This window comes from Ailuropoda melanoleuca, chromosome 16, assembly GCF_002007445.2.
Source record: "Ailuropoda melanoleuca isolate Jingjing chromosome 16, ASM200744v2, whole genome shotgun sequence".
Lineage (NCBI taxonomy): Eukaryota > Metazoa > Chordata > Mammalia > Carnivora > Ursidae > Ailuropoda > Ailuropoda melanoleuca.
Genome location: NC_048233.1, coordinates 76,415,749 through 76,430,936, shown reverse-complemented (window position 1 = coordinate 76,430,936; position 15,188 = coordinate 76,415,749). Strand labels below are relative to the sequence as shown.

Sequence of the window (15,188 nt, the reverse complement as noted above, 5' to 3'; positions counted from 1 at the left end):
CCGTCCATGAGCATGAAATATCTTTCCATTAGTTTGTGTCATTTTGAATTTCTTTCATTAATGTTTTATAATTTTCAGAGTACAGATCTTTCACTTCCTTGGTTAAGTTTATTCCTAGGTATTTTATTATTTTTGGTGCAATTGTAAAAGTGACTTCTTTTTTTAAGTTTCTCTTTCTGCTACTTCATTATTAGTGTATAGAAATGCAATAGATTAATGTATATTGTTTTTGTATCCTGTGACTTTAGTGAATTCATTTATTAGGTCTAGTAGTTTTTTGGTGGAGTCTTTAGGGTTTTATATATATAGTATCCGTCATCTGTAAATAGTGAAACTTATTTCTTCCTTACCAATTTGGATGCTTTTTATTTCTTTTTGTGGTTTGATTTCTGTAGCTAGGACTGTTAGTACTATGTTGAATAAAAGTGGTGAGAGTGGACATCATCGTCTTGTTCATGGTCTTAGGGGAAATGCTCTCAGTTTTCACCATTGGGTATGATGTTTGCTGTGGGTTTTTCATATATGGTGTTTATTATGTTAGAGTATGTTCCCTTTAAACCTACCGCTAAGGGTTTTTATCATGAATGGATGTTGCACTTTGTCAAATGCTTTTTCTGCATCTATTCAAATGAGTATGTGGTTTTTATCTGTTCTCCTGTTGTTGTGATGTAGCATATTGATTGATTTATGAATATTGAACCACTCTTGCAACCCAGGGATAAATCCCACTTGATCATGAATGATTTTTTAAATTGTTTAATTAATTTTAGATTAGGATTGCTAATACTTTGCTGATGATTTTGGCATCTATGTTATCAGAGATATTGACCTGTAGATCGATAGCTCTCTCTCTCTCTCTTTTCTTTCTTTCTTTCTTTCTTTCTTTCTTTCTTTCTTTCTTTCTTTCCTTTTTTTTTATAGTGTCTTTATCTGTTTTTGTATGACCATAAATCTGGCCTCATCAAATTAATTTGGAAGGTTTTCTTTCTTTCTTTCTTTCTTTCTTTCTTTCTTTCTTTCTTTCTTTCCTTTTTTTTTGTTTTGTGTTTGTTTTTTTGGACTAGTTTGAGAAAAGTAGGTATTAACTTTTCTTTAAATGTTTGGTGGAATTCACCTGTGAAGTCATCTGGTTCCAGACTTTTGCTTGTTGGGTTTTTTGATTACTGATTCAATTTCATTGATGGTATTTTTTTTAATAATACCATTTTTATTATATTATGTTAGTCACCATACAGTACACCACTAGTTTTTGATGTAAAGTTCCATGGTTCATTACTTGCATATAACTCCCAGTGCACCATGCAATAAGTGCCCTCCTTAATACCCATCACCAGCCTATCCCATTCCCCCACCCCCCTCCCCTCTGAAGCCCTCAGTTTGTTTCTCAGAGTCCATAGTCTCTCATGCTTCATTCCCCCTTCCGTTTAATCCCCCCGTATTTCTTCCCTTTCTTCTTCTACTGAACTTCCTACTTCTTATGGTTCATAAAAGAGTGAAACCATACGATAATTTTCTTTCGCTGCTTGACTTATTTCACTTAGCATTATCTCTTGCAGTCCCGTCCATGTTGCAGCAAATGATGAGAAATTGTTCTTTTTGAAGGCTGAGTAATATTCCTTTGTGTATATGGACCACATCTTAATCCAATCATCTGTTGAAGGCCATCTTGGCTCCTTCCACAATTTAGCTATTGTGGACAATGCTGCTATGAACATTGGGGTGCATATGGCCCTTCTCTTCACTACGTCTGTATCTTTGGGGTAAATACCCAGTAGTGCAATTGCTGGATCATAGGGTAGCTCAATTTTTAACATTTAAGGGACCTCCACACAGTTTTCCAGAGTGGCTGTACCAACTTGCATTCCCCCCAACAGTGTAAGAGGGATCCCCTTTCTCCACATCCTCTCCAGCAATTGTTGTTTCTTGCCTTGTCAATTTTTGCCATTCTAACTGACATAAGGTGGTATCTCAAGGTGGTTTTGATTTGAATTTCCCTGATGGCTAATGATTTTGAACACTTTTTCTTGTGTCTGTTAGCCTTTTGTATGTCTTCACTGGAAAAGTTTCTGTTCATATCTTCTGCCCATTTTATGATTTGTTTATTTGTTCCTTGTGTATTGAGTTTGAGAAGTTCTTTGTAGATCTTGGATACCAGTCTTTTATCTGTAGTGTCATTTTCAAATATCTTCTCCCATTCCGTGGGCTGCCTCTTAGTTTTTTTGACTGTTTCCTTGGCTGTGCAGAAGCTCTTTATCTTGATGAAGTCCCACAAGTTCATTTTTTCTTTTGTTTCTCTTGCCTTTGGAGATGTGACATGAAAAAAGTTGCTGTGGCCAATGTCAAAGAGGTTGCTGCCTATGTTCTTCTCTAGAATTTTGATGGTTTCCTGTCTGAGATCGAGGTCTTTCATCCATTTGGAGTTTATCTTTGTTTATGGTGTGAGAGAGTGGTCAAGTTTCATTCTTTTGCATGTAGCTGTCCAATTTTCCAGCACCATTTATTAAAGAGACTGTCTTTTTTCCACTGGATGTTTTTTTTCCTGCTTTGTCAAAGATTAGTTGCCCAAAGAGCCGAAGGTCCATTTCCGGGTTCTCTATTCTGTTCCATTGGTCTATGTGTCTGTTTTTGTGCCAGTACCATGCTTTTGTGATCACTGCTTTGCAGTACAGATGGAAATCCGGCAATATGATTCCCCCAAATTTGTTTTTCCTTTTCAACAATTCCTTGGCGATTTGGGGCCTTTTCTGGTTCCACACAAATTTCAGGGCTGTTTGTTACAGTTTGTTGAAAAATGTCTTTGGTATTTTGATCGGGATGGCATTGAAAGTGTAGCTTGCTCTGGGTAGCATAGACATTTTATCTATATTAATTCTTCTGATCCATGAGCATGGAATATTTTTCCATCTTTTGTGTGTTTTTCAATGTCTTTCAAGAGTGATTTGTAGTTTCTAGAATATAGATCCTGTATGTCTCAGGTTAAGTTAATTCTGAGATGACGTTTGATTTTTGGTGCTATTGTAAATGGAATGGATTTCCTAATTTCTCTTTCCTCAGTCTCATTGTTCGGTATAGAAATGCAACTGATTTCTGAGCATTGTTTTTGTATCCCCCCACATTACTGAATTGCTGTATAACTTCTAGTAGTTTGGGGTGGATTCTTTTGGGTTTTCGATATAGAGTATCATGTCATCTGCAAAGAGAGACATTTTGAGTTATTCTTTGACGATTTGGAAACCTTTTATCCCTTTTTGTTGTCTGATTGCTGTTGCAAGGACTTCTAGTATTTTGTTGAATAATAGCGGCGAGAGTGGGCATCCTTGTCGTGTTCCTGATCTTAAGGGAAAGGCTTCCAGCTTTTCCCCATATAGAATGATATTTGCTGTAGGCTTTTCATAGATGATTTTTATGAAATTGAGGAATGTACCCTCTATTCCTACACTCTGAAGGGTTTTAATCAGGAAAGGATGCTATATTTTGTCAAATGCTTTTTCTGCATCTATTGAGAGGATCATATGGTTCTTGACTCTTTTCTTGTTGATATGAACTATCATACTGATCGATTTGTGAATGTTGAACCACCATTGCATTCTAGGGATGAATCCCACTTGGTCATGATGCATAATCCTTTTGATGTACTGTTGTATCCTATTATCTAGGATATTCTTGAGAATTTTGGCATCCATATTCATCAGGGATATCGGTCTGTAATTCTCCTTTTTGATGGGGTCTTTGCCTTGTTTGGGGATCAAGGTAATGCTGGACTCATAGAATGATTTTGGTAGTTTTCCTTCTGTTTCTAGTTTTTGAAACAGCTTCAGGAGAATGGGTATTATTTCTTCTTTGAATGTTGGTAGAATTCCCCCAGGGAAACCGTCATGCCCTGTGCTCTTGTTTTTTGGGAGGTTTTTGATCACTGCTTCAATCTCTTCATAATTAATAGGTCTGTTTAAAAAATCAATTTCTTCCTTTTTCAGTCTTGGTAGTTTGTAGGTTTCCAGGAAGGCATCCATTTCTACAATTTTGTTTAATTTATTGGCATAAAGCTCTTGATAAAAGTTTCTAATGATCCTTCCTATTTCATCGGTGTTGGTTGTGATCTCTCCCTTTTCATTCATAATTTTATTAATTTGGGTCCTTTCTCTATTCTTTTGAATAAGTCTGGCCAGTGTCTTATCGATCTTATTTATTCTTTCAAAGAACCAGCTTCTAGATCTGTTGATCTGCTCTACTGTGCTCCTAGTTTCTAATTCATTAATCTCTGCTCTAAAATTGATCAACTGCCTTCTCGTGCATGGGTTGGGCCTGTTCTTCTGTTCCAGCTACAGCTTCTTGAGGTGAGAATATAAAAACTGCATTTTAGATTTTTCTATTCTTTTGAGTGAGACTTGGATGGCTATGTATTTTCCCCTTGAGACTGCCTTTACAGTGTCCCATAGGTTTTGGACTGTTGTGTTTTCATTCTCGTTGGTCTCCATAAATTGTTTAAATTGATTTTTGATTTCCTGGTTTATCGAATGATTCCTGAGCAGGATGGTTCTTAGTCTCCAAGTGTTTGAGTTTCTTCCAATTTTTTCCTTGTGGTTGAGTTCCAATTTCAAAGCGTTGTGGTCTGAGAATACGCAGGGAATAATTTCAGTCTTTTGGTATTGGTTGAGACCTGTTTTGTGACCCAGTATATGGTCTGTTCTGGAGAATGTTTCATGTGCATTCGAAAAGAATGAGTATTCTGTTGATCTGGGGTATAGTGTTCTATATATATCTATGCGGTCCATCTGATCTAGTATGTCATTCAAAGCTCTTGTTTCTTTGTTGATTTTCTGCTTCGGTAATCTGTCTATTGCGGATAGTGGAGTATTGAGGTCTCCTACTATTAACGTATTATTATCCATATGTCTCTTTATTCTGCTTAAGAGTTGGCTTGTGTATCTTGCTGCTCCCCTGTTGGGGGCGTAGATACCTATATATATTTATATATATAATTGTCATATCCACTTGTTGGATACATCCTTTAAGAATAATATAGTGCCCTTCTGTATCTCTAACTACAGTCTTTAGTTTAACATCTAATGTGTCTGATATGAGAATTGCTACCCCAGCTTTCTTTTGAGGTCCGTTGGCATGAAAAATGCTTTTCCATCCCTTCACTTTCAGTCTGGATGTATCTTTAGGTTCAAGATGAGTCTCTTGTAGACAGCAAATGGATGGGTCATGTCTTTTTATCCAATCTGCAACCCTGTGGCATTTTATGGAAGCATTTAGGCCATTCACATTGAGACTGATTATTGAGAGATATGATTTTAATTATGTCATGTTGTCTGTAAAGTCTTTGTTTCTATAGATTGTAAATTTCTGTTCTGTATCACTCTTGGATCCTTTTTACTTTTACAGAACCCCCCTTAATATCCCCTGTAGGGCTGGTTTCGTGGTTACGAAATTGGTCAGTGTCTGGTGATTCTGGAAGGTTCTTATATCTCCATCAATTCTGAATGATAGCCTTGCTGGAAAAACGTCCTTGGCTGCATGTTTTTCTTGGAAAGCACTTTAAAAATGCCCTGCCAACCCTTTCTCTCATTCCAGGTCTGTGTAGATAGATCTGATGTAATTCTGATATTTTTGCCTCTGGACGTGAGAAATGTTTTCACCCTGGCTGCTTTCAATACTGTATCCTTGGATCTAATACTTGTGAATTGCACTATGATGTGACGTGGTGTAGGTTTGTCATGGTTGAATTTGGGAGGGGTCCTCTCTGCCTCTTAGACACGAATGCTTATTTCCTTTGCTAGATTGGGGAAGTTTTCAGCTACAATTTGTTCAAATATCTCTTCTAGACCTCTCTCTTTCTCCAACCCCATGGGGATGCTGATGATTCTGACATTGGAACGTTTCATTGAGTCAGTAATCTCCCATAACCTACATTCTTGATATTGGATTTTTTTTGAGCCAAGTTTCTTTTTTAACTTTCTCTTCTACCGTCCCATCCTCCAATTCACTAATTCGTTTTTCTGCCTCATTTACCCTGGCCATCAGAGCATCTCTTTTTGACTACATTTGATTCATAGCATTTTTAATTTCTGCCAGATTTGCTCTCATTTCTGCCCTTAGAGATTCTATATTCTTGTTAATATTTGCATTAATAGTTTTTTCAAGTCTACACATCATCTTGATCATTGTTACTCTGAACTCCATTTCTGACAATTTATTTATATCCATATCCATCGGTTCCATGGCAGAGGCCACAGACTCATCGTCTTTTCTTTGCTGGGGGGGGGGCGGATTTCTCCTTCTCGTCATTCTGATGAGGAGAGGTTGCAGGGTTGTCCAGAGCCCAAATTATTGACTGGGACCCAGGCCATGTGCCCTTGTTTTATAGGGACCTTAGGGATGTGGGCTTCTTGATTTTTTCAGCCTGCCTTCTGGGGGAGGGGCCTGCCATGCTGATACTCAGGCAACCCTGTTTGGGTAGAGTCTCCTTATCCCCTGCGAGGGGGGATGGGGTGGGCACGCTGTGAGCTGGTATTTCCAGGCTTTTGTTCTCTGGCGGCTTTCCTGGTGGTTTGCTGTGCCTCTTCTGAGAGAGCAGCAGTAGCTGAATCTCAGCCTCTGTCTCAGAACAGAGAGATCATAGTCTGCTCTCCACTAAGCTCTCTTGGCATCTTTAACTCTGTTTCTGTTGGTGCTGCTAAAAACCCCACAGCGTCCCGGGTTGTGCACCCCACAGCTGGAGTCCCAGCCCTCATTTCCAGGGCTGGTGCATCTCTGTCCTTTGTGTTTCTTTTCTTTTCTTTTCTTTTTAAAGATTTTATTTATTTATTTGACAGAGATAGAGACAGGCAGTGAGAGAGGGACCACAAGCAGGGGGATTGGGAGAGGAAGAAGCAGGCTCATAGCAGAGGAACCTTGATGTGGGGCTCGATCCCATAACGCTGGGATCACGCCCTGAGCCGAAGGCAGAGGCTTAACCGCTGTGCCACCCAGGCGCCCCGTCCTTTGTGTTTCTAACACCGCCAGCCGCCCCCGCGCGCTCCCGAGCTCCCTGTTTCAGTGTGGTTCGCGCACTCTCCGGAGCTCCGGTTTTTAGTCAGTTCATGCACTCGCGTTCCCCGGCTCACAGTCTCATTCCACTCTCTTGCGGGTGCCGGTCCGTGAGTCCGGCTTGCTCCTCAGTGCCGGTGGCTACTGCTTCCTGGGCCCCGAGCACAGAGGCTCCCTCCCCCTTCCGTTTATCTTCCAATATCTGTGCGTGGATTCACGGCCCCCCACTGTGTACCTCAATACTCAGTGCTGGAAATGTTCATTTTTAGAGATCCAGATGTATCTTCCTGCATCTCAGGCTGATTACATGGGTTTTCTGTATGGTCTGGTACATATCCAGCTCGACTCAGGGGACCAGCTGAAAAAGGGGACCCCTACTCCTCTGCCATCTTAACTCTTCCTCCCTCATTGATGGTAATTTGTTCAAATTTTGTATTTCTTCCTGACTCAATTTTGGGAGGTTTTTTTTTTGTTTTTTGTTTTTCCCTCCTAGGAATTTATCCATTTCTTTCAGGTTGTCCAGTTTATTTTCATATAATTTTTCATAATATTCTCTTACAATCCTTTGTATTTTTGTCGTGTTTGTTATTTACCTTCCTTCATTTCTGATTTTGAGTCCTCTCTTTCTCTCTGTTTTCTCTTTCTGTTTGTTTTATTTTTATAAAGCTAAGGCTTTATCAATTTTGTCATCTTTCAAGAATCAGCTCTTGGTTGCAATGATCTCTTATTGGTTTTTTGGTTTTTAGTTTGTTGATTTCTGCTTTAATCTTTATTATTTCCTTTCGTCTACTGGTTTTATTTGTTTTTCTTTTTCTAGCTCCTTTAAGTATTAGTTTTTTTATTTGAGATTTTCTTGCTGCTTGATATAGGCCTATATTGGTATAAAGTAGCCTGTTAGAACAGCTTTTGCTGCATTACAAAGATTTTGAGCTGTTTTATTTTCATTGTCACTTGTTTCCATGTTTATTTTGATTTCCTCTTTGATTTCTTGCTTAGCTCCTTATTTAGTTGCATGTTATTTAACCTCCATATATACATGTTCATTCCAGATTTTTTTTTTTTGAGGTTGATTTCTAGTTTCATAACATTGTGGTCAGAAAAGATGTGTGATATGACTTCCATCTTTTTGAATTCGTTGAGACCTGTTTTGTTTCCTAACATGCAATCTATTCTGGAGAATGTTCCATGAGCACTTGAAAAAAATGTGTATTCAGCTCTTTTAGGATGGACTGTTCTGAATAGGTATATTAAATCCATCTGGTCCAATGTGTCATTCAAAGCCAGTGTTTTCTTCCTGACTTTCTGTTTGGGTGATCTGTCCATTGGTGTGATTGTGGTGTTAATGTCCCTGACTGTAGCTGTAGTATTATTTATTACTTTCTTTATGTTTGTTAATAGTTGCTTTATAGCATTTGAATGCTCCAATGTTTGGTGCCTAAATATCTACAATTGTTATATCTTCTTGTTGGATTGTTCCTGTTATGAGTATGTAGTGTCCTTTTTTGTTTCTGTTAACAGTCTTTTTTTTAAAGTCAATTTTTTCTGACATAAGTATTGCTACCTGGCTTTCTTTTCAGTTTCATTTGCATGGTAAATGTTTTTCTATCCATTCACTTTCAAACTGCATGTGTCTTTAGGTCTGAGATTAGTCTCTTGTAGGCAGCATATAGATGGGTCTTACTTTTTTTATCTGTCTGTCACTCTATGTCTTTTGATTGGACTATTTAGTTCATTTATGTTTAAAGTGATTATCAGTAGGTGTGCACTTATTGTCATTTTGTTACTTGTTTTATGGTTGCTTTAGTAGTTCTTCTTGTTCCTTTCTTCTCTTGCTCTCTTCTGTCATGGTTTGTTGGCTTTCTTTAGTGATATACTTGGATTCCCTTCTCTTTACTTTTTCTGTATTTATTACTAGTTTTAGTTTTGTGTTTACCATTAGGTTCATATGTAACATTTTATGCTTATAGCAGTTTGTATTAAGTCGATGGTTGCTTAAGTTGGAACGGCCTCTAGAAGCACTACATTTTTACTCCCCTCCAGCCATGTTGTAGGTATATGGTGTCATACTTTACATCCTTTTATTTTGTGAATCCCTTGACTGATTTTTATAGATATACTTAATTTACTGCTTATGGAAGTTAGCTTAGTTTTTACATTTAGCTTTTAAATTGTGGTAAAATATATGTGGGAAATTTACAATTTTAGACATTTGTAAGTTCATACTTCAGGGGCATTCAGTTAATTCACTTTGTTATAATAACGTCACCATCATTTGTTTCTGGTAGTTTTTCATCTTCCCAAACTGAAACCAGACATCCATTAAATACTAATTCCCTATTCCCTCTCCCTGAGCCATAGGCAACCACCATTCTACATTCTATCTGTGAATTTGATACTCTAAGTACCTCATGAATGTGAAAACATAGAGTATGTGTCCTTTTGTGACTGCCTTATTTCACTTAGCATAATGTATTATAGATTAATGTATGTGTCAGAATTTCCTTCATATTTCAAGGCTGAATAATATTCCACTATGTGCATACATCTTATTTTGTTTATACAGTTACCTGCCAGTAGCTGCTTTGGTTGCTTCTTACTGGCTATTGTGAATATTGCCATGAAAATGAGTGTAGAAATATTTGTTTGAATTCCTGATTTCCTTTATTTTGGATATATATCCAAAAGTGAAATTGCTAGATCATATAATAATTCTTTAAGTTTTTGAGGACTGCCATAACATTTTATAGAGCTATATCACTTGACATTCTCATCAGTAATGCACAATTATTCCAGGTTTTCCACATTCTTTCCTACATTTGTGTGTATGTGTATGTGTGTGTGTTCTGTAATAGTTATCTGAGTGAGTCTGAAATGGTACTTCCTTATGGTTTTAAAATGCATTTCCTGATGATTAGTGATATTGAGATATTTTCATGTGCCGAGAGGCCATTTATATATCTTCTGAGAAATGTTGATTTGAGTCCTTTGTTTTAATCTCATTGTTTATTTCATTGTGTTTTTATTTATTTTTTTCTTTAAAGATTATTTATTTATTTATTTGAGAGAGAGCACAAGCTAGGGGGAGTTGCAGAGGGAGAAGTAGACTCCCCACTGAGCAGGGAGCCTGTTGCAGGCCTCAATTCCAGGACCCTCTGACCACAACCTCAGCTAAGTCTAAGTCAGACGCTCAACCATCTGAGCCACTCAGGCCCCCTTCATTGTGTTTTTAGAAGTAGAAGTTCTTGGTGTACTCNCGTGTTTTTAGAAGTAGAAGTTCTTGGTGTACTCTGGATATTAGTGCCTTATCAAATATATTATTTGCTAATATGTTCTCCACTTCTGTGTGTTGCCTTTTCACTCCATCAGTGGTGTTGCTTGATGCACAAAAGCTCTTAATATTGATACAGTACAATTTATATATTCCTTTTTGGCCTGTGCTTTTGGTGTCATACCCAAGGAATCACTGCCAAATCCATTGTCATAATTTTCTTCTATGTTTTCTTATAAGAGTTTTATAGTTTTTCCTAGATTTTAGGTCTTTGATCCATATTGAGTTAATTTTTGTATATGGTGTATATTAAGGGTCCAGTTTCATTCCTTTCTGTGTGGGTATCCAGTTTCACAGCACCATTTTTTGAAATACCTGTCCTTACCCCATGACTACTCTTAGCACCCCTGTTGAAAATCATTGAATACATACACAAAGCTTTATTTCTAGTCTCTGTATTTTATTCCATTACTATGTCTGTTTTCATGCCATTATCACACTGTTTTGATTACCATAGATTTGTAGTAAATTTTAAAATCAGGAAGTTTTCCAACTTTTTTTCTTTTTTCCTTTCCAATATTGTCTTCTCTTTGGTTCTTTGAGATTCTGTGTGAATTTTAGGATGGGTTTTTCTATTTCTCAAAGAACTTGTTTTTTAATTTTTACACTGATTACGTTGAGTCTATAGATTAGATTAGTTAGCATTGAATCTTTATGACATGATCTATATCAGTTTATAAAAGTCTTTCCATTTATTTGTGTCTTTCAAATTATCTTTCATCAACTTTTTGTAGTTTTTCATTGTAGAAGACTTTTGCCTCCTTAAGTTTATTCTTACATATTTATTCTTTTTGATTCTGTAGTAAAAAGAATTGTTTTCCTATCCTCTCTGGGTGTTCGTTGGTAGAATATTGTATGGTGACTAACATAAGATAATAAAAAATTAAACAAAACAAAACACACAGACACAAAGAAATTCAGTATATTTTCATGAAAAAAAGTAAGCTCTCAACAAACTGAGTAGAGAAGGAATGTCCCTCAACATATAAAGGCCATATATGACAGATCTACATTTAATATCACACTCAACAGGGAAAGGTTGAAAGCTTCCCCAGTATAACCAGGAGCAAGATGAGAGTGCTCACTGTCACTCCTCCTTCTCCCAAAAGCATTGGAATAAAAATCCCTGTGATATTTTTAGCAATTTCTACATATAGGTCATGCCATCAGTGAAGTGAGATCATTTTACTTAATTTTTACTCAAAATTACTAGCTGTAACAGTGTTTCCGATGGTAGCCAACTACTCAGCTTAAGCATCACCTTTGACAAAAGGGCTTCCCTGATCACCTTCTCCATAGTAGAATTCTCCCTGAGTACTCTGTTTATAATTAGTAAACTAAATTGTCCCCTTATTTATTGTCTGATTCTGTTATGAGAATATAGGTCCATGCAGGAAGCACCTTTTGCATAATTTTTTCCCTATTTCATTAATTGCTGTGTCTGCACTCATAGTATGGTTCTTGGCAGCAAATAAGAGCTCCAAATTAATAATAATAATAATAATATTAATTGGGTAATTATTATGTCTAAATCTGTTGATAAATATCTAGGACATCTAACCACACTGCAAGGCAACATAAATTGACTATTAAATGAAAGGAAAGAAGAACCTGCTATGACAAGTGGGGAAATACATGATAAATTAATTTTCCATAACACAACATGACAGGGTTGAAATTATATTCTTGACTGGCAGTGGTCTTTTTTTAAAAAATGTAACATCTTTCTGACTCTAATTATGTAATTTGACCTAATACCATCTTTATGTAGATATTTTTAAAGTTTTTATGGAAATTCCCAGCGAATTTAATTAAGCAAGAATCAGTCTTGGACACTTCCCAATTCTAGGACTTAATGAGGAGTTTGGTTAGAATGCATAAAATGTCCAGTGATCTTTGGCTCTGTTGGGAAGAAGATGCTATGCTCCTAACAACGGACACATTTTTTAGGGCGTTGCTGTTAGGCTTAAAGCATTACCTAGTGAAAAGCACAAGAATGTCTCTTAAAATATCAAGTCAGCTAATCTGAGCAAACCAACATGATGGAATGAAGAAGACTAAACAGTTGAATGGTATTTTTCTATTTGGAAATTAGTAGGAAAGAAGTTACTTGAGAAAAATCTCCCTCAGAAGTGTCTGGTTGCTGTCTTATGTAAGGATAGGACTTGTTATCTTTTTGATAAATTAACCTAATGTGCTAAATTTTTGTTTTCCTGTGTGGACCCTAGACTTGCTAGGAAGTAATCTACAGTGCAAGGGAAAACAACCTTCTGAATAATCAGAAGACTCCATGGAGAGAATGGACAGACAGTTGATGAAATAAAATACGTCCCAAAGTTCTAAGGCAGTTTTTTGCTGTCTCTTGTCAAACTGGATGACAGAAGAATTCCTGGTCCCTGTGAATGAGTAAAAACTGTTCCTTCAGATTGTGGAGTTGTCTTTCTAATGTAAGATGAACAGTAAATAGTGGAAGCCAGGCTTTGCAATTGTGTGAGTATCTTTATTATGTAAAAGTTAGATCACTTTGAGATAAAGCAAACTTGGATTCCAATTCCAGTTTTATCACTTGAATATGAATGACCTTGGGAAAATTAATTCGATATTCTAAGCCTCTCTTTTTCAACTATGAAATGGGGATTATAGTTCCTGTTACTGTAAATATGAAATGTGATTCATTAAGTTGTGAGTGAGTGATTGGAATCCACTGTGGTTGTTATGAGCAATGGTGTGATCAGATGAGAATCNCGTCCCAAAGTTCTAAGGCAGTTTTTTGCTGTCTCTTGTCAAACTGGATGACAGAAGAATTCCTGGTCCCTGTGAATGAGTAAAAACTGTTCCTTCAGATTGTGGAGTTGTCTTTCTAATGTAAGATGAACAGTAAATAGTGGAAGCCAGGCTTTGCAATTGTGTGAGTATCTTTATTATGTAAAAGTTAGATCACTTTGAGATAAAGCAAACTTGGATTCCAATTCCAGTTTTATCACTTGAATATGAATGACCTTGGGAAAATTAATTCGATATTCTAAGCCTCTCTTTTTCAACTATGAAATGGGGATTATAGTTCCTGTTACTGTAAATATGAAATGTGATTCATTAAGTTGTGAGTGAGTGATTGGAATCCACTGCAGTTGTTATGAGCAGTGGTGTGATCAGATGAGAATCAGATTTAAAAAGGATCATTTGGACTGTATCATGGCCACAAATTGATAGAAGCCAGAAAGAAAGGGAAGGGATGTTGTGGGAGACTAGTGCAGTGAGCAAGAAGAAGTGGGGAGGGAAGGGAAATGATCAAGTTTGTGATATATTTTAAAGGGGGTTAATAAAATTTGTTAAAGGTATCAAATGTGATACAAGGGCAAGAATGACATGAAGGACATGGTGGTATTTCTTGTCTGAGCAATGATATGGCAGGTGGTACCATTTAATGAGATTAGGAAACACATTTATTGCTGAAAATTAAAAATTTAGTTTCACAAGTACTGAATTGGAGATGTCCAGAGTTGGAGATGTTGCATATATGAATTTTAAAAATTAAGGCAGAGACACAACACTGGAGTGCTTTCCCATTTATTGGTCAGGAAAAGTGGGCATATCCAACCAAAGATCCTAGGAAAGAGGTCTGAGGGAAGACACAATCCAGGGCAGCAACCTTGCATTCCTAGTTAGATCCACTCACTTTAAATATGTCAGTTACTTTAAAGGAGTTTCAAGTATTTAACCTTTATGACTTTATGAACTGTGTACCTTTGCATGGAATTCCCTTGTCTTCTTTTCTTGTCTTTTCACTTTTCTTTTGAAACTCAGTTAAAGCATTGCTTCCTCTGTGCAACTATTATTATAGTGGCACTGATTACATTGGTGATTATTATGTATGTTGTCACTGAGTGCTGGAATCCATAGCTTATTCAACTTGGAAATCACAACATCTGTGACACATGTGACACAAACAGGTGCTCCTACCACAATCTTTTAATTGAATGAGTCAATAAAAGAGTAACCTTCTAATGCATTTAAAAGCTTTCCCCCTTGTTTTGTAGATCACTTGCGTCTCATATGAGGAGTCAGCTCCTATGCAGATTAGATGGAACCAAGGAGCAATGTAACTTACTTTGTCCTTTTGGGCCTCACCCAGGATCCAAAGGAACAGAAGGTCCTTTTTGTTATGTTCTTACTCTTCTATATTTTGACTGTGGTGGGAAACCTGCTCATTGTGGTGACTGTAACTGCCAGTAAGACCCTGGGCTCACCTATGTACTTTTTTCTTGCTAGCTTATCATTTATGGATGTCATTTATTCCTCTACTATTTCTCCCAGATTGATTTCACACTTGTTGTTTGGGAAAAATACCATATCCTTCCAATCTTGTATGACTCAGTTATTAACAGAGCACTTTTTTGGTGGATCAGAGGTCTTTCTTCTCCTAGCGATGGCCTATGACCGCTATGTAGCCATCTGCAAGCCCTTGCATTATCTGGTGATCATGAGGCAGTGGGTGTGTGTTGTGCTGCTGGTAGTGTCCTGGGTCGGAGGTTTTCTGCATTCAGTAATTCAAATTAGCACTATTTACGGGCTCCCATTCTGTGGACCCAATATCATTGATCATTTTTTCTGTGACATGTACCCCTTACTGAAACTGGTCTGTGCTGACACATACGTCATTGGCCTGTTAGTTGTGGCCAATGGAGGAGTGATCTGTAGTATTGTGTTTGTGCTCTTGCTCATCTCTTATGGTGTCATCTTACACTCCCTAAAGAACCTTAGTCCAGAAGGGAGGCGGAAAGCCCTCCAGACCTGTGGTTCCCACATTACTGTGGTGGTCTTCTTCTTT

The 15,188-nt window shown here is 37.2% G+C and overlaps 1 protein-coding gene across 1 annotated transcript; it reads left to right on the top strand.

Moving 5' to 3' along the window:
• Window positions 1–14,441: 14,441 nt before the first annotated feature.
• LOC105234880 (olfactory receptor 4A47) lies at window positions 14,442–15,185 on the top strand (the record flags this gene model as incomplete). The annotated part of the gene is made up of 1 exon (XM_034644808.1): window positions 14,442–15,185. A coding segment is annotated over exon 1 (744 nt), but the record flags the coding sequence as incomplete, so codon positions are not given.
• Between the last annotated feature and the right edge of the window lie 3 nt (window positions 15,186–15,188).